The sequence below is a fragment of the Erythrolamprus reginae genome, chromosome 9 (assembly GCF_031021105.1).
Source record: "Erythrolamprus reginae isolate rEryReg1 chromosome 9, rEryReg1.hap1, whole genome shotgun sequence".
NCBI lineage: Eukaryota > Metazoa > Chordata > Lepidosauria > Squamata > Dipsadidae > Erythrolamprus > Erythrolamprus reginae.
Window position 1 is genome coordinate 51,174,989 of NC_091958.1, and position 24,000 is coordinate 51,198,988.

Sequence of the window (24,000 nt, forward strand, 5' to 3'; positions counted from 1 at the left end):
CCTCTCCTCTCCATTCTATTCTGAATTCTCTCTTCTCTTCTGTTCTCTTCTCTCCTCCCCTCCCCTCCCCATATATATATATATATATAAGAATATAAACATATATACTTGAAATTTAAGATTTTAAAAGGTAAAAACACAAGTATAGAATACAAATTATTACAGATATATTTCTTTCCAAGTCGTATACATAAACCCTTATTGGATCTCAAAGATCCAATCTTTGTCCAATTTTAATCTATGTATATTATGGCATGTCCAACTAAAGGAATTTTTTTTTCATTTTTTATTCTTGAAATAACTCCTCTTTGTGATGGGAATAAATTAATTGTTCCCAATTCTTATTCTTTTTTAACGGAATGTAAACATGCCTGGGATAAACAGATCCATCCTAAGATAAAATACAGGAAATAGTATAAGGGCAGACTAGATGGACCAGGAGGTCTTTTTCTGCCGTCAGTCTTCTATGTTTCTATCGTTTCTATCCTTGTCTTCTCTGTTGTTGGCTTAACGTGCAGCAAAATAACCTTCGCCTTCCGTGATCTCCCCCAGGTCTGAAGAAGCCAACAAGGCCTTCTCGGCGGCCGTGCAAATGCACGACGTGTTGGTGAAGGCTTGGGCCATGTGGGGGGATTACCTGGAGAACATATTTGTCAAGGAGCGTCAGCTGCACCTCGGGGTCTCTGCGCTGACCTGCTACCTCCACGCCTGCCGGCACCAGAACGAGAGCAAATCCAGGAAGTATTTAGCCAAGGTGAGTGTTTTCAAGTTATATGTCTGTCTGTCTAATCATCTCTCTCTCTCTCTCTCTGTCCGTCCGTCCGTCCGTCTGTCTGTCTATCTATCCACATCTATCTATCTATCTATCTATCTATCTATCTATCTATCTATCTATCTATCTATCTATCATCTATCCATCCATCCATCCATCCATCCATTTATCTATCTATTTATCTAACCATGTCTGTCTGTCTGTCTGTCCGCCCATCCATCCATCCATCCATCTATTTATCTAACTGGGGTGGCGCAGCAGGTAGAGTGCTGTGCTGCAGGCCACTGAAGCTGACTGTAGATCTGAAGGTCAGTGGTTCAAATCTCATCGCCGGCTCAAAGTTGACTCAGCCTTCCATCCTTCCCAGGTGGGTAAAATGAGGACCCAGATTGTGGGGGCAACATGCTGGCTCTGTTAAAAAGGGCTATTGCTAACATGTTGTAAGCCGCCCTGAGTCTAAGGAGAAGGGCAGCATAAAAATCGAATAAATAACCATCTACCGTCCGTCCATCCATCCATCCATTTATCTATTTATCTAATCATCTCTCTCTCTCTATATATATATATATATGTCTGTCTGTCTGTCTATCTGTCCGTCTGTCTATCCATCTATCCATCCATCCATCCATCCATCCATCCATCCACCCACCCACCTGCAAAAACTCAGGGCTTGGAAAACATTCCCCCAACAACTTGGGTCCTTATTTTACTCACCTCGCATAGATGGAAGACTGAATCAACCTTTGAGCCGGTCAGGATCGAACTCCTGGCAGCCGGCAGAGTTAGTGTGCAATACTGCAACCTTTTACTTCGTATTTTGCTATTTGCTTTCAGCCCCAGAGTTTTGGGCGCTTCATCCCTGGAGGTTCTTGAGAAAAGATTGGACAGCCATTTGTCTACCTTGAGCAAGGGGATTGGGCTAGAAGACCTCTAAGGTTCCCTACGATTCTGTTGGTTCTAGGTTCTTTGGCTCCTGAGCTTTGACGACGACAAGAATACGTTGGCCGATGCTGTGGACAAGTATTGCATCGGCGTGCCTCCCATCCAGTGGCTGGCTTGGATCCCGCAGCTCTTAACCTGTTTGGTCGGCTCCGAAGGAAAACTCCTCTTGAACCTCATTAGCCAGGTACAGCGGTGGAGGAAGGGAAGAAGGAGGCACCATTGGATGGGTAGCACCCTTGAATGGTGCAAGGTCTCTGTCAAGCCAGTGCAGAAGGGATAAATTAAATACAGTTCTGGTTTATTTGAATTTTATATTCCACCATTCCGGTTGGACGGTATATAAATCATTACTAATCGGACCAGAATATCTCCGGGACCGCCTTCTGCCGCACGAATCCCAGCGACCGCTTAGGTCCCACAGAGTTGGCCTTCTCTGGGTCCCGTCGACTAAGCAATGTCATTTGGCGGGACCCAGGAGAAGAGTCTTCTCTGTGGCGGCCCCGACCCTCTGGAACCAGCTCCCCCCAGATATCAGAGTTGCCCCCACCCTCCTTGCCTTTCGCAAGCTCCTTAAAACCCACCTCTGTCGTCAGGCATGGGGGAATTGAAATTTCCCTTCCCCCTAGGCTTATAGAATTTATACATGGTATGCTTGTATGTATGAGTGGTTCTTTAAATTGGGGTTTTTTAGATTATTTTTAATATTAGATTTGTTTACATTGTCTTTTTATTGTTGTTAGCCGCTCCGAGTCTACGGAGAGGGGCGGCATACAAATCTAATGAATGAATGAATGAATGAATGAATGAATGAATGAATAAATAAATAAATAAATAAATTTCACAGGGTTACAAAACTAGACGTGAATCAGTGGGCCGATTGCCGTATCACAATGCTTCGGAGACGACCATTGAATTTTCAGAGACGACCAGGGAATTTTAAGGTCCAGGAGGGAAGTGCTTTTAATAGGAAAGTGAACACAAGAACAAGGGGACACAATCTGAAGTTAGTTGGGGGAAAGATCAAAAGCAACATGAGAAAATATTATTTTACTGAAAGAGTAGTAGATCCTTGGAACAAACTTCCAGCAGACGTGGTAGATAAATCCACAGTAACTGAATTTAAACATGCCTGGGATAAACATATATCCATCCTAAGATAAAATACAGAAAATAGTATATGGGCAGACTAGATGGACCAGGAGGTCTTTTTCTGCCGTCAGACTTCTATGTTTCTATGTTTTTTCCCTCCGCGCGATAGGTTGGACGTGTCTACCCTCAAGCGGTTTACTTCCCCATCCGGACTCTCTATCTGACGTTGAAGATAGAACAGCGGGAGCGCTACAAGAGCGGTAAGTGGGCAACGTCGCAATGCTACAACCTCGGGAGTTTGGTTGCTAGGTCAGGCTAAAATTGAGTGGCTTTGCCTCCTGTGGCTGGAAAAACAGACAGATCCTCTGTTAGCCACCCTTAGTTATTATAATAAAGAATGGGATTAGATTATTTTGGTTGAACCTCGTTGGATTGCTGTCTTTATTATTTTTGATATTGGATGGATATCTAAGATGAGAAAAAATAGAGGTCAAGGTTTGGGAGGTAGGATGAATACCGAAAATAATTAATTTGGAACTATTGGTTTTTTGGGGGATAATTATACATGATTTAGATTAGATTAGATTTATTGGATTTATATGCCGCCCCTCTCCGCAGACTCGGGGCGGCTCACAACAATGGCAAAAACAGTACATAGTAACAAATCTAATATTTAACAATCTGAATTACAGTTTTAGGTTAAAAAAGTCATAAAAGTAACTCCAATATATATAAAAAAACAAGCACACAATCAATCATACACCAAAGCAACATGGGCAATGGGGAGATGTTTCAATTCCCCCATGCCTGACGGCAGAGGTGGGTTTTAAGGAGTTTACGAAAGGCAAGGAGGGTGGGGTCAATCCTAATCTCTGGGGGATTTACTAACTAAATACTGTTTTTAAATTATTATTATTATTATTATTATTATTATTATTATTATTATTATGTCAATACAACACAGCAAACGAGATCACTATGCTGATTTTTTGTATTTCATCACCAGTCGGTGCTTCCCAAGCACCTAGGACTTCGTGATGTAGCGTAATAATAATAATAATAATAATAATAATAATAATAATAATAATAATTTATTAGATTTGTATGCTGCCCCTCTCCGAGGACTCGGAGCAGCTCACAACAACAATACACGGTGTACAAATCCAATGTATAAAAAACAATTTAAAAACCCTTATTATAAAATACTCACCCAGCCCAAACAACCCATACACAAAACCATAGTAGCTAAAGGGGTATATCAGTTTCCCCATGCCTGGCGACATAGGTGGCTCTTCAAGAGCTTGCGAAAGGCAAGGAGGGTGGGGGCAGTCCTGATCTCCAGGGGGAGTTGATTCCAGAGGGCCGGGGCCTCCACAAAGGAGGCTCTGGGTCCCGCCAAGATGGCATTGCTTAGTCGACGGGACCCGGAGAAGACCAATTGGTCGCTGAGATTCGTGCGACAATAATTTGATTATTTTGAAATGTATTGAAAAAAGTTTGTATGGAGGAAAGAAATAAAATATAATATTTCCCCCCCCCCCAACAAAGATTCCGGGCAGCAGCAGCCGAGCTCTGTCGGGAGCCAGTCTCATTCCGCCTCGGACCCCGGCCCGATCCGAGCGACGGCCCCGATGTGGCGGTGCAGCCGCATCATGCACATGCAGCGGGAGTTGCACCCGACGCTCCTCTCGTCCCTGGAAGGGATTGTGGATCAGATGGTCTGGTTCCGGGAAAACTGGCACGAGGAGGTAGGGCGCCCTTCGAATCGGCCGTCGGGCTCTCGGGGCGGAGTCGGGAGGTGGTGGGAATTGAACCCGTTTGGCAGAAAATGGGAATTTCGAGGAACGCGGAACGAGAATAATAATAGCCTCTGTGCTCCTGGATTGGTGGCCGTTTAATCATCACCCTGTCCCGTAGTTTGATTAAAATCTTCTGGGTTTGTATAGTCCTCGACTTACGACCACAAGGAAGTCCAGTACTCTTTAACATCTTCCTCTCTTTTTCTCTTCTCTCTCCTCTTTCTCTCCTCTTTCCACTTCTGTCTGTCCCTCTTCTTCTGTCCCTCTCCCATCTCTCTGTCTTTCTCTCTCTCCTTGTCTCCTCTTTCTCTCTTTTTCTCCTTCTCTCTCTTTCGCTCCTTCTCTTTCCACTTCTGTGTTTCCCCCTTCTTCTTCTCACTCTTCTCTCTGTCTTTCTCTCTCTCCTTGTCTCCTCTTTCTCTCTCCTTTTCTTCTGTCTCTCTTTCTCTCCTCTCTTTCCACTTGTCTCTCTCTCCTACTTTTTCTCCTCTCTCTTTTTGTCTCCTCTTTCTCTCTCTCCTTGTCTCCTCTTTCTCTCTCTCTCCTTTTCTCCTTCTGTCTCTCTTTCTCTCCTCTCTTTCCACTTGTCTCTCTCCTACTTTTTCTCCTTTCTCTCCTTGTCTCTTTCTCTCTCTCTCTTTCTCCTTCTGTCTCTTTCGCTCCTTCTCTTTCCATTTCTGTCTGTCCCTCTCCTCTCTCTGTCACTCTCTTTCTCTCCTTATATTCTCTTTCTCCTTTTCTCCTTCTGTCTCTCTCACCTTCTCTTTCCACTTCTGTCTGTCCCTCTTCTTCTCTGTCTCTGTCTCTCTTTCTTTCTCCTTGTCTCCTCTTTCTCTCTCCTTGTCTCTTTCTCTCTCTTTCTCCTTCTGTCTCTTACGTTCCTTCTCGTTCCACTTTTGTGTTTCATTCTTCTTTTCTCTTCTCTATCTCTCTGTCTTTCTCTCTCTCCTTTTCCCCTATCTCTCTTTCTCTCCTCTCTTTCCACTTGTCTCTCTCCTACTCTCTTTTCCTCTTTTTTCCTTGTCTCCTTCTATCTCTCACTCCTTCCCTTTCCACTTCTTTCTGTCCCTCTCCTCTCTCTCTGTCACTCTCTCTTTCTCTCCTTCTCTTCTCTTTCTCTCTCCTTTTCTTCTTCTGTCTCTCTTTCTCTCCTTTCCACTTCTGTCTGTCCCTAACCTTCTCTCTCTCTCCTCTCTCTCTCTCTCTTTCTCTCCTTGTCTCCCCGCTCTCCTTTTCTCTGGTCTTTCTTTCTCTCCTTCTCTTTCCACTTCTGCCTGTCCCTCTCCTTCTCTCTCTCTCCTCTCTCTCTTTCTCTCTCTCTATCCTTGTCTCCTCTCTTTCTCTCCTTCTCTCTCTCCACTTCTCTCTTTCCTACTCTCCTTGTCTCCTCTTTTTCTTCTTCTGTCTCTCTCTTCTCTCATTCCCTCTTTCTCTGTCTCTCATTCTCTCCCTCTCTCCCTTTCTCTGCCTTTCTCTGCCCTGACCCACCTTTAGGTCCTCCGTCAACTTCAGCAAGGCCTTGCCAAGTGCTATTCGGTGGCCTTCGAGAAGAGCGGGGCAGTTTCCGACGCCAAGATCACGCCCCACACCCTGAACTTTGTCAAGAAGCTGGTCAGCACCTTCGGAGTGGGCCTGGAGAACGTCTCCAACGTCTCCACCATGTTTTCCAGCGCGGCGTCCGAATCGCTAGCCAGGAGGGCTCAGGCCACAGCCCAGGACCCCGTCTTTCAGAAGCTCAAGGGCCAATTCACGACAGGTGAGCTATTTCTAAACGGGGCCGGAGATTCAGCCTGGGTTTGCTTTGTCCTGTCGCTGACCGCAGGTTTTAAATTAAGGTTGGAATTCCGAACATCCAGGGTTGTCTTTGAAGCAGGAGACTTTGGAGAGGAAGGGGTGGTGGGACTCAGTTACGGGTTTCTTTGGTTATTGAAACGTGTGTATAAAATCATGCAGGGGATAGAAAAGGTGGACAGGGAAAAAATATTTTCTCTATCACACAATACTAGGACAAGGGGGCCCTCCCTAAAGCTCATAAAGTGAGGACAAATGAAGGGAAATATTTCTTCACCCAGAGGGTCCTTGGTTTATGGGATTCCCTTCCAGAAGAGGTCGTGACAGCTGTCAGCCTGGAGAGCTTCAAGGCAGGATTAGACAGATTCATGGATGCCAAGGGTATTGGTGGTATTGAAACGGATGTCCAAATGCTGCCTCTATGTTGGTTGAGGCAGGCAGGGTTCCCTTCGGTCCGATTTGTTGGGGGTCAAGGGAAAGGGAGGGTCTTGCCTTCTCTTTCTGCTCAAGATCCCCATGGACAATTGGTGGGCCACTGTGTGATAGAATGCTGGACTCGGTGGGCTTTGGGCTCTTCTTCTGTTCTTATGTTTGTCCTGACCTCAGTTTTAAATTAATCAGAATTATCCCCATTTTTTTATGGGTTGTTTTTTTAAGAGGTTGGGCTGCTGCTTGGATTTCCCTTGAGGAGGGGCGAGGGAGGGGTGGGGGGGATGAGACAGGGTGAAGAACGATCCTTGTCTGCTTGCCAATGAGGAAAGAAAGAAGGAAGGAAGGAAAGAAAGAAGGGAAGGGAGGAAGGAAGAATAGAAGGAAGGAAGGGAAGAAGGGAAAGAAGGAAGGGAGGAAGGGAAGGGAGGGAGGGAAGGAGGAAGGAAAGAAAGAAAGAAGGGAAGGGAGGAAGGCAGAATAGAAGGAAGGAAGGGAAGAAGGGAAAGAAGGAAGGGAGGAAGGGAAGGAAGGAAAGAAAGAAAGAAGGGAAGGGAGGAAGGAAGAATAGAAGGAAGGAAGGGAAGAAGGGAAAGAAGGAAGGGAGGAAGGGAAGGGAGGGAGGGAAGGAGGAAGGAAAGAAAGAAAGAAGGGAAGGGAGGAAGGCAGAATAGAAGGAAGGAAGGGAAGAAGGGAAAGAAGGAAGGGAGGAAGGGAAGGAAGGAAAGAAAGAAAGAAGGGAAGGGAGGAAGGAAGAATTAGAAGGAAGGAAGGGAAGGAAGGAAGGAAAGAAGGGAAGAAGGGAAGGAAGAATAGAAGGAATGAAGGAAGGGAGGAAGGAAGAATAGAAGGAAGGAAGGAAGAAAGGGAGGAAGAAAAGGAAGGAGGGAGGAAGGAAGAATAGAAGGAAGGAAGGAAGGGAGGGAGGAAGGAAGGGAAGGAGGGAGGAAGGAAGAATAGAAGGAAGGAAGAAAGAAAGGGAGGAGGGAGGAAGGAAGAATAGAAGGAAGGAAGGGAGGGAGGAAGGAAGGGAAGGAGGGAGGAAGGAAGAATAGAAGGAAGAAAGAAAGAAAGGGAGGAAGGAAAGGAAGGAGGGAGGAAGGAAGAATAGAAGGAAGGAAGGAAGCATGATTGGACACACAAGGAATTTGTCTTAGTGTGTATGCTCTCCGTGTACATAAAAGAAAAGAATTGTCTTTTGTCAAGAATCATGAAGCACAACACTTAATGATTGTCATAGCGTACAAATAAGCAATCAGGAAACAATCAATATTAATACAAATCATATAGATGCAAGCAACAAAGTTACAGTCATAAGTGGGAAGAGATTGGTGATGGGAACAATGAATAGATTAATAGTAGTGCAGCCTTGGTGAATAGTTTGACAATGTTGAGGGAATTATTTGTTTAGCAGAGCGATGGCGTTTGGGAAAAAACTGTTCTTGTGTCTAGTTGTCTTGGTGTGCAGTGCTCTGTAGCGACGTTTTAAGGGTAGGAGTTGAAACAGTTTGTGTCCAGGGGTCAGTACATATTTTGACCGCCCTCTTTTTGACTTGTGCAGTCTACCGGTCCTCAATGGGAGGCAGGTTGGCAGCAATTGGTTTTTTTTCTGCAGTTCTGATTCTCCTCCTGAACCAATCAGGATGGCAGAAAAATTCCTTTCAAAAGGACGCTAATATAAAAAACTCCTTTCAAACATTTTCAGAATCTTTTTTTATTTAGAAACATAGAAACATAGAAGTCTGACGACAGAAAAAGACCTCATGGTCCATCTAGTCTGCCCTTATACTATTTTCTGTATTTTATCTTAGATGGATATATGTTTATCCCAGGCATGTTTAAATTCAGTTACTGTGGATTTATCTACCACGTCTGCTGGAAGTTTGTTTCAAGGATCTACTACTCTTTCAGTAAAATAATATTTTCTCACGTTGCTTTTGATCTTTCCCCCAACTATAGCTAGAGCATAGCTAGAGGTATAACAAGCAGGAAGAGGGAGATTGTGATCCCCTTATATAGAGCACTGGTGAGACCCCATTTGGAACACTGTGTCCAGTTCTGGAGACCTCACCTACAAAAAGATATTGACAAAATTGAACGGGTCCAAAGACGGGCTACAAGAATGGTGGAAGGTCTTAAGCATAAAACGTATATTATTTCTATGTTTCTATTATGATTATGATTAATTAATTTTCAATTATGATTAAGCCTGACTAATTAAGACGAAAATAGCCCATTTGACTTAGCCCGAAATGAGATCGCTGTCATCTGTTAAAAGTTGGGCCTTGGAATTAATGCTGAAAGATGGGAACGGCTGCCAATCCTATTGGTCGAGACTGAGTTTAAAATTAGCATAATATTAGGCACCGCCCCTTGCCTGCCCCCAGTGAGCTCAGTTTTAAAAACGACAGGTAATATAATCCAACACCATTTTATTGAACTAATATACAGTGGTACCTCGAGATACGAGTTTAATTCGTTCCGGACCTGGGCTCTTAAGTCGAGCAGCTCTTATCTCGAACGACTTTTCCCCATAGGAATTAATGTAAATAATTTTAATTGGTTCCAGCCCTCAAAAAACTCACAAAGTTAGTCTAAATTATGCAGAAAGACATGTTTTTAATGAAGAAATGTACGTGTACATATAAATGAATAATGAAGTTTCTTTCACTTAACTTGTAAACTTTCTTAAACTTTTAAATTTACATATGTTCAACTTCTCTGCCACCCAATCCTGTAGGACAGAGGTCCCCAATCCTTTTTGCACCAGGGACCGGCTTTAAGCGATCAAGAGAGGAATGGGTGAATGAATGGACGGAGGGTGGGAAGGAAGGAAGGAAAGAGGGAAGGGACAGGAACAGAGGAAGGAAGCAAGGAAACTTATGAAAGGGGAGAGTAAGAGAGGAATGAGTGAAGGGAGGGAGGGAGGGAAGAAGGTGGGAAGGAGAAAGAAAAGAAGAAATAGAGGAAGGGAAGGTAAAAGAGAGAAAGAAAAAGAGCAAGAAAGAAAGAAAGAAAGAAAGAAAGAAAGGGGGAAGGGACAGGAACAGAGGAAGGAAGCAAGGAAACTTATGAAAGGGGAGAGTAAGAGAGGAATGAGTGAAGGGAGGGAGGGAGGGAAGAAGGTGGGAAGGAGAAAGAAAAGAAGAAATAGAGGAAGGGAAGGTAAAAGAGAGAAAGAAAAAGAGCAAGAAAGAAAGCTGCAAGCACCCCCCTGAGCCCCCCAGGCCGGCTGCAACCTTTTAAAACACGCGCGCCGCTTCGCAGCTGTCTCCTGAAGCCGAACGCGGAAGTTAGCGTTTGGCTTCAGGAGACAGCTCCTTGGCGCTTGTATCTCGAATTTGGGCTTGTAAGTAGAACAAAAATATCTCTTCCCTCCCAGCTCTTATCTCGAGTTGCTCTTAAGTAGAGCAGCTCTTATGTCGGGGTTCCACTGTATATATATATATAACATGAACTAAACCCAAACAAACCCAGCTTCCCTGAAACAATCCAATACTGGGTGGGTTTGGACTCTCCTTCCAGTGCACTGAGAAGACCGTTCAGGTAGGTACAACGGTTCTTCTCCATTGCATCTGGAAGGAGAGTCCAATATGGGATATACCCAAGTTCCAAATTAAGTGGGAGGGAGATTGTTAAGTCAGGGCAGCTGGAGAGGAACACACCCTCTGTAATACCCTTCTCCCAAAAGATGCCTCAGCAGAAGCAAAGGCATCCATTTTGTAATGTCTGGTGAATGTAGACGGAGTCTTCCACGTCGCAGCTCGACATATATCCTCAATCGAGGCTTGAGTCCTCCAAGCTGCAGACGTGGCTGCACTGCGAATAGAGTGTGCCGTGACCCCTTGAGGTGGATTCTGAGCTCTAGCCTTATACGCCTCCCCTATGCAGTCCCGGATCCATCGGCTAATTGAACTGGGAGAGACGCCCAGGCCTTTTCTTGGTTCTACAAATGAGACAAACAAGGATTCGGACCTTCTAAAGGACTCGGTCCTACTAATGTAGATTTTAACTGCTCGCCTAACATCTAGTTTGTGCCACCTAAGTTCTGTAGGGTGACTCCCGTGCGAGCAAAAGTCTGGCAAAATTAGTTCTTGTTTCCTGTGGAACAACGAGTTGACCTTAGGAAGAAAGGTCGGATCCAAACGTAGGACTTCAGGTTTGGAGTTGTGGGAATTTAATTCATTTGTCGGAAAAGAAGAATTTTGATTAACGGGAAAACAGCCTTTCCCGCGCGGCTGGATTAATGGCGATTTAATCACCCGACCGTTCTGCAGCTGATGGAAATCTCCCGGATTTATAATTTCTTTCCTGCGGTGGATACAGGTAGTAGCTCAGTCCTCCAATGCCAAAGCTCTTAATCCACCTGTCAGTTGCTCCGTTGTCTCAAAAGAAAATCCAGAGCCCGCGTCCAAAAAAAATGTACCTTTCCGTCAACAAGATTGTCATGTTTTTGTTCCAAGTCCGAAAGCCCTTCAAGCCACCGCAGGTAATAAAAAGATTGGATTTTGCGATTGATGCCAAAAAAGAGATTTTGTTTCTAACCTCATTAAGCTGCCGGCGGAACGGGCAACCCTGGCTCGTGTCGTTTGCGTTGCCGGTAATCCTTTGCCGGCAACTTGTGTGTGTGTGTGTTATTTTGAAAAGGTTGGATGTCATTAGGCCAGTGTGAAGCCTTTTTTGGCATGGACAAAGGCACCTAATTAATTACGTCCCCTCTCGCCATTCCCGTCGTGGCCCCACCAAGCAAAGCTAAGAACCAGGAAAAAGATAGGTGGTCAAAGCAATGGAAACTGCAGTTTAACGTTTCCAAATGTAAAATAATGCACTTGGGGAAAAGGAATCCTCAATCTGAGTATTGCATCGGGAGTTCTGTGTTAGCAAAAACTTCAGAAGAGAAGGATTTAGGGGTAGTGATTTCTGACAGTCTCACAATGGGTGAACAGTGCGGTCAGGCGGTAGGGAACGCGAGTAGAATGCTTGGCTGCATAGCTAGAGGTATCACAAGCAGGAAGAGGGAGATTGTGATCCTGCTGTATAGAGCGCTGGTGAGACCCCATTTGGAATCCTGTGTCCAGTTCTGGAGACCTCACCTACAAAAAGAGATGGATCAAATTGAAGGGGTCCAAAGACAGGCTACAAAAATGGTGGAAGGTCTTAAGCAAATAACTTATCAGGAAAGATTTCATGAACTCAATCTGCATAGTCTGGAGGACAGAAGGGAAAAGGGGGCACATCATCAAAACATTTAAATATGTTAAAGGGTTAAATAAGGTTCAGGAGGGAAGTGTTTTTAGTAGGAAAGTGAACCCAAGAACAAGGGGGCACAATTTGAGGTCAGTTGGGGGAAAGATCAGAAGCAACGTGAGAAAATATTATTTGATTGAAAGAGTCGTAGATGCTTGGAGCAAACTCCCTGCAGACGTGGTTGGTAAATGCACAGTCACTGAATTCAAACCTGCCTGGGATAAACATATATCCATCCTAAGATAAAAATACAGGAAGTAGTACAAGGGCAGACTAGATGGACCAGGAGGTCTTTTTCTGCCGTCAATCTTCTATGTTTCTATGAAAAAATGATTCCTGCCATGCAAAGAAAGTTCACTTAAAAAAAATAAAAATAACCAAAACCTCTTAACGCTGCTGATTTTTCCCACCCCGATTTTGCATATTGTTAGCAAAATGCAAAGGGTGTGTGTGTGTTTGTATTTGCATACACACACCACACAGAGATTGTGGTTGGTATATTTTGGCACTTCAGGTAGCCGGAATTCCCAAATGTTGATTGTGTCTCTCTCCCTCATCTGCCAAGCCTTTTACTGCAATTGTTCACTAGAGCAGTGATTTTCAACCTTTTTTGAGCCATGACACCTTTTTTACATTTACAAAACCCTGGGGCACATTGAAGGGGGGGGGGGGGGCGGCTAAAAAAAGTTTGGACAAAAACAAATTCTCTCTCTTCCTCCCTTTCGCTCTATTTCTCTCTCCTTCCCTCCCTCTTTTTTCTCTCTCTCCATCCCTCTTTCTTTCTCTCTTCCTTCCTCTCTTTTTTGCTCTCTTTCTCCCTCCCTCCCTCTATGTCTTTCTCTCTCCCACCTTCCCTCCCTCTCTTTCTCTCTCTCTCTTTCTCTCTCTCTCTTGCTTTCTTTCTTTCTCTCTCTCGTTCTTTCCCTCTCTCTCTCTCTTTCTTTCCCTCTCTCTCTCTCTCTTTCTTTCTTTCTCTCTCTTGTTTTCTTTTTCTCTCTTTCTTTCTCTCTTTCTTTCTCTCTTTTGCTTTCTTTCTCTCTTGTTTTCTTTCTCTCTTGCTTTCTTTCTCTCTCTCTCTTGCTTTCTTTCTCTCTCTCTTGTTTTCTTTCTCTCTCTGAGCTTCGCGGCACACCTGACCATGTCTCACGGCACACTGGTTGAAAAACACTGCACTAGAGGGTAGGCTTGGAATTAAAGCTGAGCTTCCTCCTCCCCTCCCATAACCTTCATCATCGACCCAAGCGATGCTGGTAAAAAAAAAGAAAGATTTGGGCCATTTCTTTGGGCTTTTTTCTTAAAAATGTGTTCCGTGCAATAAATCTATGGCGAGGTGAATGCAAACCATTCATCTCATTCTTAACGGGCATCCTGCAAAATGTTTTTTGATCGGTGGCCTGTTGGGTAGACTGTTTGTTGCCCGAGGAGCACAAGCATGTTGTTGGGCATCACAATGCATTATCAAGCAGCTTGACAATCCTACGATCGAACGGGAGGACATCAATCTATTATTTTTTTAAAAAAAAGAAGATATCATCTTTATTGAAGATAAATAGGAGAGGGGATACATAAAGCAAAAGGACTATGCAAATATTGGGAGAGGCAGTTTAGTGGTACCGCTACTTATGAACTTAATTTGTTCCGTGACCAGGTTCTTAAGTAGAAAAGTTTGTAAGTAGAAGCAATTTTTTCCATAGGAATCAATGTAAAAGCAAATAGTGCGTGCAATTGGGGAAAACACAGGGAGGATGGAGGCCCTGTTTCCTCCCAGGAGATTCCTAGAGAGGCCCCACAGAGGCTTCTCCCCGCCTCTTCTGGCCCTGTTTCTTCCCAGGAGATTCCTAGAGAGGCCCCACAGAGGCTTCTCCCCGCCTTTTCCGGCCTTGTTTCCTCCCAGGAGATTCCTAGAGAGGCCCCACAGAGGCTTCTCCCCGCCTCTTCCGGCCTTGTTTCCTCCCAGGAGATTCCTAGAGAGGCCCCACAGAGGCTTCTCCCCGCCTCTTCCGGCCCTGTTTCCTCCCAGGAGATTCCTAGAGAGGCCCCACAGAGGCTTCTCCCCGCCTCTTCCGGCCCTGTTTCCTCCCAGGAGATTCCTAGAAAGGCCCCACGGAGGCTTCTCCCCGCTTCTTCCGTCCCTGTTTCCTCCCAGAGGATTCTTAGAGTGGCCCCACAGAGGCTTCTCCTCACCTTTTCCAGCCCTGTTTCCTCCCAGAAGATTCCTAGAGAGGCCCCACGTAGGCAGCGAGGAGAATCACGTGCCTCCCATACCCCCGGCGCAAGGCTGCCTCCCATACACTGCGCCAGAGAGAGAAACCCAGGGGGAATGGCAGGAAACTGGCTGCGCCTTCGTGCCGCTCTAAAATCTCCTGGGAAATTTTTCCGTGCTCGGGTTCTTAAGTAGAAAACGGGTCTTATTGAGAGGCAAAAAAATCTTGAACACCCGGTTCTTATCTAGAAAAGTGCTTAAGTAGAGGTGTTCTTAGGTAGAGGTACCACTGCATCCCCTTTCCCGCTATACCTGTCCTCAGGTATGCCCGCCATTAAACAAGGAGGCTGTCGACAGAGACGAGTTGAAGCTGCCTCCAAATGACAAAGGTTTTCTTTGTATTCTTTCTCTTCCGCCCCCCAGTCCCCCCCCCCCCCAGCCACCATGCAAATTATGGGGTTATTTTGATGTATGTGTTGCACTTTGGAGCCGGGCTGAAGATTCTTAGTTTGGGGATGGCAGCCAGTTTTCAATCTTCAATCCCCTCCGGGCTGGCTGTGGATGATGGAGGAGATTGTCAAGCGCATTTAGAGGGCATCGCATGGGTAAACATGGCGCATGGATGTCTTTCTGCGGCTTTGAAGGCTGCGGGGGGGGGGGGAGGGGAGGGGGGGAGGCGTTCGAGGATGTTTTTCCAAACCTGGCGATGTGCCGATATGTCTGCCTTTGAGTCCCTCCTGATGGGGATTTAAAAATATTGGTATTTGAAAAGAGAGGGGAATCCAGCTGTTGAAAGCTGCTCGGCAAATCTTTTGAATGTCTTGTTTTTGAGTGATGTAGAAGGGTGGGGGAAGGGAGGAGGAGGAGGAGAGGAGGAGGAGAAGAAGTAGAAAAAAAATAGAAGCACCATAGAAGAGGAGAAGCAGGAGAAGAGAAGGAGGGGAGCAGCAGAAAGGAGGAGAAAATAGAAGGAGGAGGAGGAGCAGAAAGGAGGAGGAGGTGGTGGTGTAGGAGGAAAAGCAAAAGGAGGAGGAGGAGCAGCAGAAAGAGTAGAAGCCAAAGAAGAGGAGCAGAAGGAAGAGGAGATATTGGAGGAGAAGCAGAAAGAGGAGGAGCCAAAGAAGAAGAGAAGGAGGAGGGAGAAGAGGAGCAGGAGGAGCAATAAAAGGGAAAGCAGGAGAAGAAGGGAAGCAGAAAACAGAAAAGGAGGAAGAGGAGATATTGGAGGATGTTGTGGTTGGCTCTGGCCCAGCTCCTGCCCCAAGGAATGTGGATGTGGGGGAAACGTCCACATGTCACAGAATCTCCTGACAAAGGCTCTTCTGACGAAGGAAGCGTGAGTGGCAGGGAAGAGGGGAGTTTGGCAGACAGCCCAGGAGGAGATCAATCATCATTATCATCCCTGGATTCTGAACAAGAACCTACGACGGACCCACGCATGCGTAGAGTGATGCATAGGAGAGAACAACTGAAGGATTATTACAGGAGACAAGTGAGGCCACCTGTGGTTGGGTGGGGCTGCTGTAATTAATGCTACAGATAAAAAGAGCAGCGTGCTGGTTTAGCCTTGTGGAAGTTTATCTGATTCATAGTTTCGTCAAGATCGTGGTTTTGCTGTTTCCCTGTTCAAGACTGTGTGTGGAATTTCTGGACTTTTGGAATCGGACTCAATTTCCCAGTTACTGGGTGAGAAATTGGATTGCCTTTAACCTGTGCCTTGTGTGTACCAGAAAATCCCTTTGACATTTAAAAAGGGAGTTTTTTTCTGCTTTTCTGTTGATAAAGACTTTTGGTTTTCCTTCTGTCGTGTGGTGTGTGTCTTTCTGGACTAATTACCCTGTAATTACGGGCGGTTGGGACACGCCGGCAGAACAGAGAGTAGCAGAAAGAGGAGAAAACAGGAGGAGGAGGAGAAGAAGAGGGGAAGTAGAGGAGAAACCGAAGGAGGAGCCGAAAGGAGGAGGAGGTGGTGGAGGAGGAAAAGCAGGAGGAGGAGGAGAAAGTAGAAGCCAAGAAAGAGGAGAAGAAGGAGGAAGAAGAGGAGCAGGAGGAGCAAGAAAAGGAGAAGCAGAAGAAGGAGAAAGGAGATACTGAAGGAGAAGGAGAAGCAGAAAGAGTCTACGGAGAGGGGCGGCATACAAATTTAATAAATAATAAATAAATAAGATTGAGAAGGAGGAGGAGAAGAAAGAATAGCGGGAGAAGGAACAGCAGCAGGAGTTGAAGACCAACTCAAGGTAGAAGCCTTGTGTCCAGCCTTTTATTAAATATACATGTCTCTTTAAGGAACATCATCTTTGCAGGCCCTGAGAGTAAAGGTTTCCCTTTGGGTTAATGTGGAGCTTAACAAATCCCAGGCACGAGGTTCGTTACTTAAAACACAGCGGGCGGATTTGGTGTTAAAAAAAAACCACTCGAAAGACATGGAGGTCCGTCTCTTCCCATCCTCGGATTCCTCTTTCAATTAAAATTTTACACAACCCTTCCAAAGCGGTTCGCAGCAAAGCGACTAATAACACAGGAACCGCGTGTTATTAAAGATGATTATAGGGCTAATAAAAAACGAGACGTTTTGGGTGCGAACGGAATACAAAGTACGAGTTAGGCCATGGAAATAATGTTAGGGTGGGGCGGAGTGGACTGGTGGTGGACTGGATTAAAACTATCCAGTGTCAACTGCCTGTCAAGGGCTCTTTAGGGACAGTCTAATGAAAAATGACAGACCAAAATGGAAAATATACGTGCTGTCCAAAATCGTGAAAGGCAAATATTGGCAACACTAGGCGAGATAATTCCAGTGGCACCAACAACTCATTTATTGCTGTTTTCCTGATTTAATGTAATGGATAGTTTTCTTTCTTTTAAATTAAAAAAAAAAGGTTTTCTAAACTGGTATGAAAATAACGGAATAAGGGAGTTGGAAGGGACCTTGGAGGTCTTCTAGTCCAACCCTCTGCTTGGGCAGGAAACCCTACACTACTTCAGACAGATGGTTATCCAACATCTTCTTTAAAATATTTCCAGTGTTCGAGCATTCACCACTTCTGGAGGCAAGCTGTTCCACTGATTAATTGTTCTAACTGTCAGGAAATATTAGATTTGTTGGTTATGACCTATAAAGCCCTTCATGGCATCGGACCAGAATATCTTTGGGACCGTCTTCTGCCGCACGAATCCCAGTGACCAGTTAGGTCCCACAGAGTGGATCTTCTCCGGGTCCCGTCGACTAAACAATGCCGTTTGGCGGGACCCAGGGGAAGAGCCATCTCTGTGGCGGCCCCGACCCTCTGGAACCAACTCCCCCTGAATATCAGAGTTGCCCCCACCCTCCTTGCCTTTCGTAAGCTTCTTAAAACCCACCTCTGTCGCCAGGCATTGGGGAATTGAGATATTCCCTTCCCCTTAGGTTCTTTATATTTTATGTTTGGTATGTATGTGTTGTTTGGTTTTTAAATATGATAGGGTTTTAAAAAATGTATGCATGGTATGTCTGTATGTATGATTGGTTCTTTAAATTGGGGTTTTTAAAATTTAATATTAGATTTGTTTACATTGTCTTTTTACTGTTGTTAGCCACCCCAAGTCTGCGGAGAGGGGCGGAATACAAATCTAATAAATAAAATAAATAAATAAAATAAATAAATGTCTCCTTTGTTCTACGTTGCTTCCCTCCTTGATTAGTTTCCACCCATTGTTTCTTGTCCTGACTTCTGGTGGCTTTGGAGAATAGGTTGACTCCTTCTTTGTGGCAACCCCTGAGATATTGGAACACTGCTATCATGTCTCTCCAGGTCCTTCTTTTCATTAAACTAGCCGTGCCCAGTTCCTGCAACTGTTCTTCGTATGTTTTAGCCTCCAGTCCCCTAATCATCTTTGTTGCTCTTCTCTGCACTCTTTCTAGAGTCTCCATATTTGAGCCTGTACTGATTGGACAGTTTATAAGTTGAATGAATTGAGTGAACAAATGAATGAATGAATGCTTTTGTTCTGCCGGGCTCTATGGTAAGAGTCTCCCGAAAATTAAGGGTACAAATTTCAGACACACACACACACACACACACTTGAAAGTTCAAAAACAATGTCCTTTATCACAAAAATTCAAAAGAAACAAAGCACCCTTTTTGTATTGCAAAGAGCACTCGTCCCAAAACAACCTGGTAGTCTGTATAATCCCCTTAATCAGTCCTTAAGTACTTAGCTAGCAGCTGTGAAGAAACATCACAGCCCTCCTTCTTCCACGAAGTGAAACACACACACTTTGCTCTGCTTTGGTTTCAAAGTCGTGAAAAATAAAAAAAACAGCAAGGCACACTCCTGAAGAACAACGATCAGATAATCTTCCACAACGACCCAAGCCAGCACACTACTATTTATATCAGCAGCTCTAATTACTGGAGCCCCACCCAAACACAGGTGGCCTCTCTTATCTCCTGTAATATGTTCTCAATTGGTCTCTTCGATGCATAATTCTGCGCCTGCGTGGGTCTAACACTTCCTCATCCAAATCGATCGAAGATAATGGAGATTGGCTTCCTGGGCTGTGTGCCAAGCCCCCCTCTTCCAAGTCACCCCCACCTTCTTCTTCGTCCGAGGAAACTGCACTACCTGACTCTGTCGGCAATAAAACAGGCATATGACATGTTGATGTTTCCCCTGCATCCACCTCCACATTCCTTGGGGCAGGAGCTGGGCCAGAGCCAACCACAACAGCTGTAAGCTGCCCTGAATCCGCTAGGAGAAGGGCAACCTATACATTTGAAAATTAAAATAAAAAATTAACTGAGATTTGAGTATCTCCAAACAAACCTGAATCTGAAAAAGAAACAAGGAAAGAAAGATAATACAGCATGTTTCTGTAGAGCCGTAATGATCCCTGCCTACTTTTATACAAACAAAACTGTCTTTGATTCCTGCTTGTGCAGGGGGGTTGGACTAGATGATCTACAAGGTCCCTTTCAATTCTGTTATTTTGTTCTGTTCTTATTTACTAACCTTTGGGAAGTGGACGTATGAAGGAACTGCCTAACTACCTTTATTATGCAACTAACTGCCACACAGAATGAAAATGTTTAGGGTTTTATTTTTATTTTAAAAGTCAGGTTACCCCACCAACAAGTAATGCCCAAAAAACGTCAAAATGTCAGCACTTATTTCGTTTCAACTCTGTGTAAATTGGAACATTTGTGCCCAGAGAGACAGAAATACCTAGGATCGAACTACAGAATACTGGAAATCATATAAGATAACTGTGAAAAATTCGGCAACAAAGCTGTGTCTTCCCAGATGTATGATGTTCTCTATTTTGAGTTTTGTTGTTGTTGTTTCTTGTGCTTTTCATTGTGACATTCAGGGGTGGACAAGAAAATGGAAACACCTTGAAAATCCAGATTTGGAATCCAGATTTGTGAAGCTCCCTTCAAACAGTTTTTGTGGAAACTGGGTTCTGTATGTGTCTATTGAGCTCTGCAGTGATTTAGGAGCTGCGGTCTTTCTCTAACAATTCGCTTTAGAGTCCGACGGTCTCACTCAGACAAGTTCGACTTTCGACCAGACCTATGCTTGGCTGAGGACGTTTTCCCTTCTGTTTCAAAGGCAGTCATGACTTTTGAGACATGACCTCTTGAAACGCCAAACATTCGGGCACTTTCTGTTACACTAGCGCCTGCCATTCGAGCACCAACAATTTGGTCTCTTTGAAAGTCTGAGAGGTCTACCATTTCTCGAAGGTTATAACCAATTTCTGTAAAAAAACCCAGTAGTTTAAAAAAAACATATCAAATAACAGAATTAAAAAACAAACAAACATTAAAATATGTCAAGTTTTGATTGATTTAAATATGTTCAAACATGATGCCAAAAAGTCAAGTGTTTCCATTTTTCTGTCCACCCCCTGTACTTTAAACTGATAAGATAGAAGAGGGAAAGGAAACCAAATTTCTGAAAACCAACTCACGGAGTCTGCATCATAGGTCTTCTGTAATATTTTTCATCCCAGTTTCTAACAGATAATTCTTCTTCTTTATCTTTAGCCTCCCAAGGACAACCCCATCTGTCCGTCCATTACCCTGGGGGGAGAATCATTGACCCCCTCAGAGAAGGTCCGCAACTTGGGCGTCCTCCTCGATCCACAGCTGACATTAGAGAAACATCTTTCAGCTGTGGCGAGGGGGGCGTTTGCCCAGGTCCGCCTGGTACACCAGTTGCGGCCCTATTTGGACCGGGAGTCACTACTCACAGTCACTCATGCCCTCATCACCTCGAGGTTCGACTACTGTAACGCTCTCTACATGGGGCTACCTCTGAAAAGTGTTCGGAAACTTCAGATCGTGCAGAATGCAGCCACGAGAGCTATCATGGGCTTTCCCAAATATGCCCATGTTACACCAACACTCCGCAGTCTGCATTGGTTGCCGATCAGTTTCTGGTCACAATTCAAAGTATTGGTTATGACCTATAAAGCCCTTCATGGCACCGGACCAGAATATCTCCGGGACCCGCCTTCTGCTGCATGAATCCCAGCGACCAGTTAGGTCTCACAGAGTAGGCCTTCTCCGGGTCCTGTCAACTAAACAATGTCGTTTGGCGGGACCCAGGGGAAGAGCCTTCTCTGTGGCGGCCCCGACCCTTTGGAATAAACTCCCCCCAGATATCAGAGTTGCCCCAACCCTCCTTGCCTTTCGTAAGCTCCTTAAAACCCACCTCTGTCGCCAGGCATGGGGGAATTGAGACTTTCCCTTCCCCCTAGGCTTATAAAATTTATGCATGGTATGTCAGTATGTATGATTGGTTTCTTAAATTGGGGTTTTTTAAATTAACTTAAATATTAGATTTGTTTACATTGTATTATTATTGCTGTTAGCCGCCCCGAGTCTACGGAGAGGGGCGGCATACAAATCTGATTAATAAATAAATAAATAAATAAATAAATCTTCTCTCTCGTAGATTTTGACTTCAGCGTGCCGGGTTCCATGAAACTCCACAATCTCATTTCAAAGCTGAAGAAGTGGATCAAAATCCTGGAGGCCAAAACCAAGCAGCTGCCTAAATTTTTTCTCATCGAGGAAAAGTGTCGTTTTCTTAGCAACTTCTCCGCCCAGACGGCCGAAGTGGAAATTCCTGGAGAATTCCTGATGCCGAAACCCACACACTACTACATCAAAATTGCCCGGTAAGGAGAAAGCTATGGGAGAACTTGGTTGTAGTGTTTTATGGTTCTGGATACGGTTATCTTTTAGGTTTTCTTTTAATGGATTCGTTGGGAATTTTTTCAAGCGGTGCCTTTAAGAGCAAGATACAGTAATACCTCGTCTTACGAACCTAATTGGTTCTGGAAGTAGGTTCGTAAGGCGAAACGTCCATAAGACGAAACATTGTTTCCCATAGGAAACAATGTAAAAGCGATTAATCCGTGCAAAAAGAGAAAAAAAATTGCAAAATGGCGCTCTGCTGGGTGCCGCCGCCCGGCTGTCACCTTTTAAAACAGCCGGGGGCTTCTCGGCATTCTCCCGAACCCGAACTTTTCGGGTTCGGGTTCGGGAGGCCGCCGAGAAGCGCCGCCGCCCGGCTGTCACCTTCTGAAACAGCCAGGGGGCTTCTCGGCGTTCTCCTGAATGCCGAACCCGGAAGTTCGGGTTCAGGTTCCGGAGGCCGCCGAGAAGCGCCCGGCTGGTTCAGAAGGTTACAGCCGGGTGGCGGCGCTCGACGGAGCGCTGTTTTTGCGATCGGCGGTGGCGTTTTCGGCCGATCTGGAGGCTAGAAAGAAGGTGGGGAATCCCAATAGGGAATTCCATAGGCGGAGCTTTGACGTCACGAAGACGTCCGACCGGTTTTAAAAGGTGACAGCTGGGTGGCAACGCACAGCGGAGCGCCATTTTGCGATCTGCGGTGGGTTCCTAAGCCGAAAAAAGTTCGTAAGAAGAGGCAAAAAATTTCCGAACCCCAGGTTCGGATCACGAGGGGTTCGTATCATGAGGTACCACTGTACTTTTGATGGTAGAGAATACCTATAAAAGAGGATATACACTGCTCAAAAAAAAAAGAAAAAAAGGGAACATTTAAAGAACACAATATAACTCCAAGTAAATCAAACTTCTGTGAAATTAAACTGTCAGACTGATTGACAATCAATTCCACATGCTGTTGTGCGTATTCAACTTTGTACGGAACAAAGTATTCAACGGGGATATTTCATTCATTCAGATCTAGGATTTGTTGTTTGAGTGTTCCCTTTATTTTTTTGAGCAGTGCAATTGAGTCTAGTTGCGGTCCCGTCAACTACACAATGTCGCCTGGCAGGGCCTAGGAGAAGAGCCCCGGCCCCCTGGAGCCAGTTCCCCCCAGAGATTCGTACTGCCTCCACCCTCCTTGCCTTCTGCAAGAGCTTGACCCAATTATACAGACAGTCCTGGGGACATTAGATGTTACTCCCCTGGCTGATGAATGTAGTGTATGTTTGATTGTTTTGAATGGGAGTGATTGATTTTTAAGGAACCCGAGTTTTAGATTAGTTATTTTTAACCTTAAAATTGGATTTAGGATTTTTTAATTGTTTTTTTTTCTATATGTTTGTAAGCCGCCCCGAGTCTCCAGAGAGGGGTGGTATATAAATCCAATAAATAAATAAATATCTGTAGCTCAGGATTGAACTCTGGGGTCCTTGGTGCTCTCTGAACTTATTAGTTTTCTGACCGATGTTTCATTACCCAACTAGGGAATGTTATCAGTGTTAGATAGAGGAGGAGGAAGAGGAGTGGGTTGAGGGGGACTGGGAGGCCCTTGGTGCCGCCTGAGCTGGGTTTTTTTGCAGACATTGCATTACCCAACTATGTGACATTATCAGCATTAGAAGGGAGTGGAGTTTGTGGAATGAAAAAGAATGAACCGAGGTGGCGCAGTGGGTAGAGTGCAGTACTTCAGGCCACTAAACCTGACCGCTAGATCTGCTGGTGAATGGTTCAAATCTCATCACCGGCTCAAGGTTGACTCAGCCTTCCATCCTTCCGAGGTGGGTAAAATGAGGACCCGGGTTGTGGGGGCAATATGCTGGCTCTGTTAAAAAGTGCTATTGCTAACATGTTGTAAGCCGCCCTGAGTCTAAGGAGAAGGGCGACATAAGAAAGAAAGAAAGAAAGGGAGAGAGAGAGAGAGAGAAAGAGAGGGAGGGAGAGAGAGAAAGAAAGAAAGGGAGAGAGAGAGAGAGAGAAAGAAAGAAAGGGAGAGAGGGAGGGAGAGAGAAAGAAAGAAAGGGAGAGAGAGAGAGAGAGAGAAAGAGAGGGAGGGAGAGAGAGAAAGAAAGAAAGAAAGGGAGAGAGAGAGAGAAAGAAAGAAAGGGAGAGAGGGAGGGAGAGAGAGAGAAAGAAAGAAAGAAAGAAAGAAAGAAAGAAAGAAAGAAAGAAAGCCTCCAGTTTCACTGACTTACAATTACAGCTTTCCAGCCTCTCCGCAGACAGGGCACTTTTACTCCAAGGATTTCAGCAGGGAAATAACAGTTGGCTAGCGTAACCTGGCTGGAACCTCAAACATCCTCCGACTCCATTGCAAAACGTTGAAACTCCAAAACGTTGACAATGAGCTTTGACCTTTGGCAGCAGCCTAACCACACAACTGTTATCTCTTAATTACGCTCCCCGAGAAACTTCCAAATTTCACATGCATGACTTATGGCTGGTATAAATGAGACTTTTTATATGGACAGATTGATTTGAAATATCAGCGCATGGATTCCGCCT

General features: G+C 44.9%; 1 protein-coding gene across 1 annotated transcript in view; it reads left to right on the forward strand.

Annotated features, from left to right (window-relative positions):
* The window catches only part of TRRAP (transformation/transcription domain associated protein), a 108,696-nt gene that overhangs the window by 65,586 nt on the left and 19,110 nt on the right, over positions 1–24,000 (forward strand). The window contains exons 36-41 of the mRNA XM_070760239.1: positions 553–754; positions 1,734–1,898; positions 2,973–3,063; positions 4,352–4,551; positions 6,097–6,358; positions 21,215–21,440. Of these exons, the coding sequence (XP_070616340.1) occupies positions 553–754; positions 1,734–1,898; positions 2,973–3,063; positions 4,352–4,551; positions 6,097–6,358; positions 21,215–21,440 (1,146 nt within the window). The remainder of the gene's footprint in view (positions 1–552; positions 755–1,733; positions 1,899–2,972; positions 3,064–4,351; positions 4,552–6,096; positions 6,359–21,214; positions 21,441–24,000) is intronic.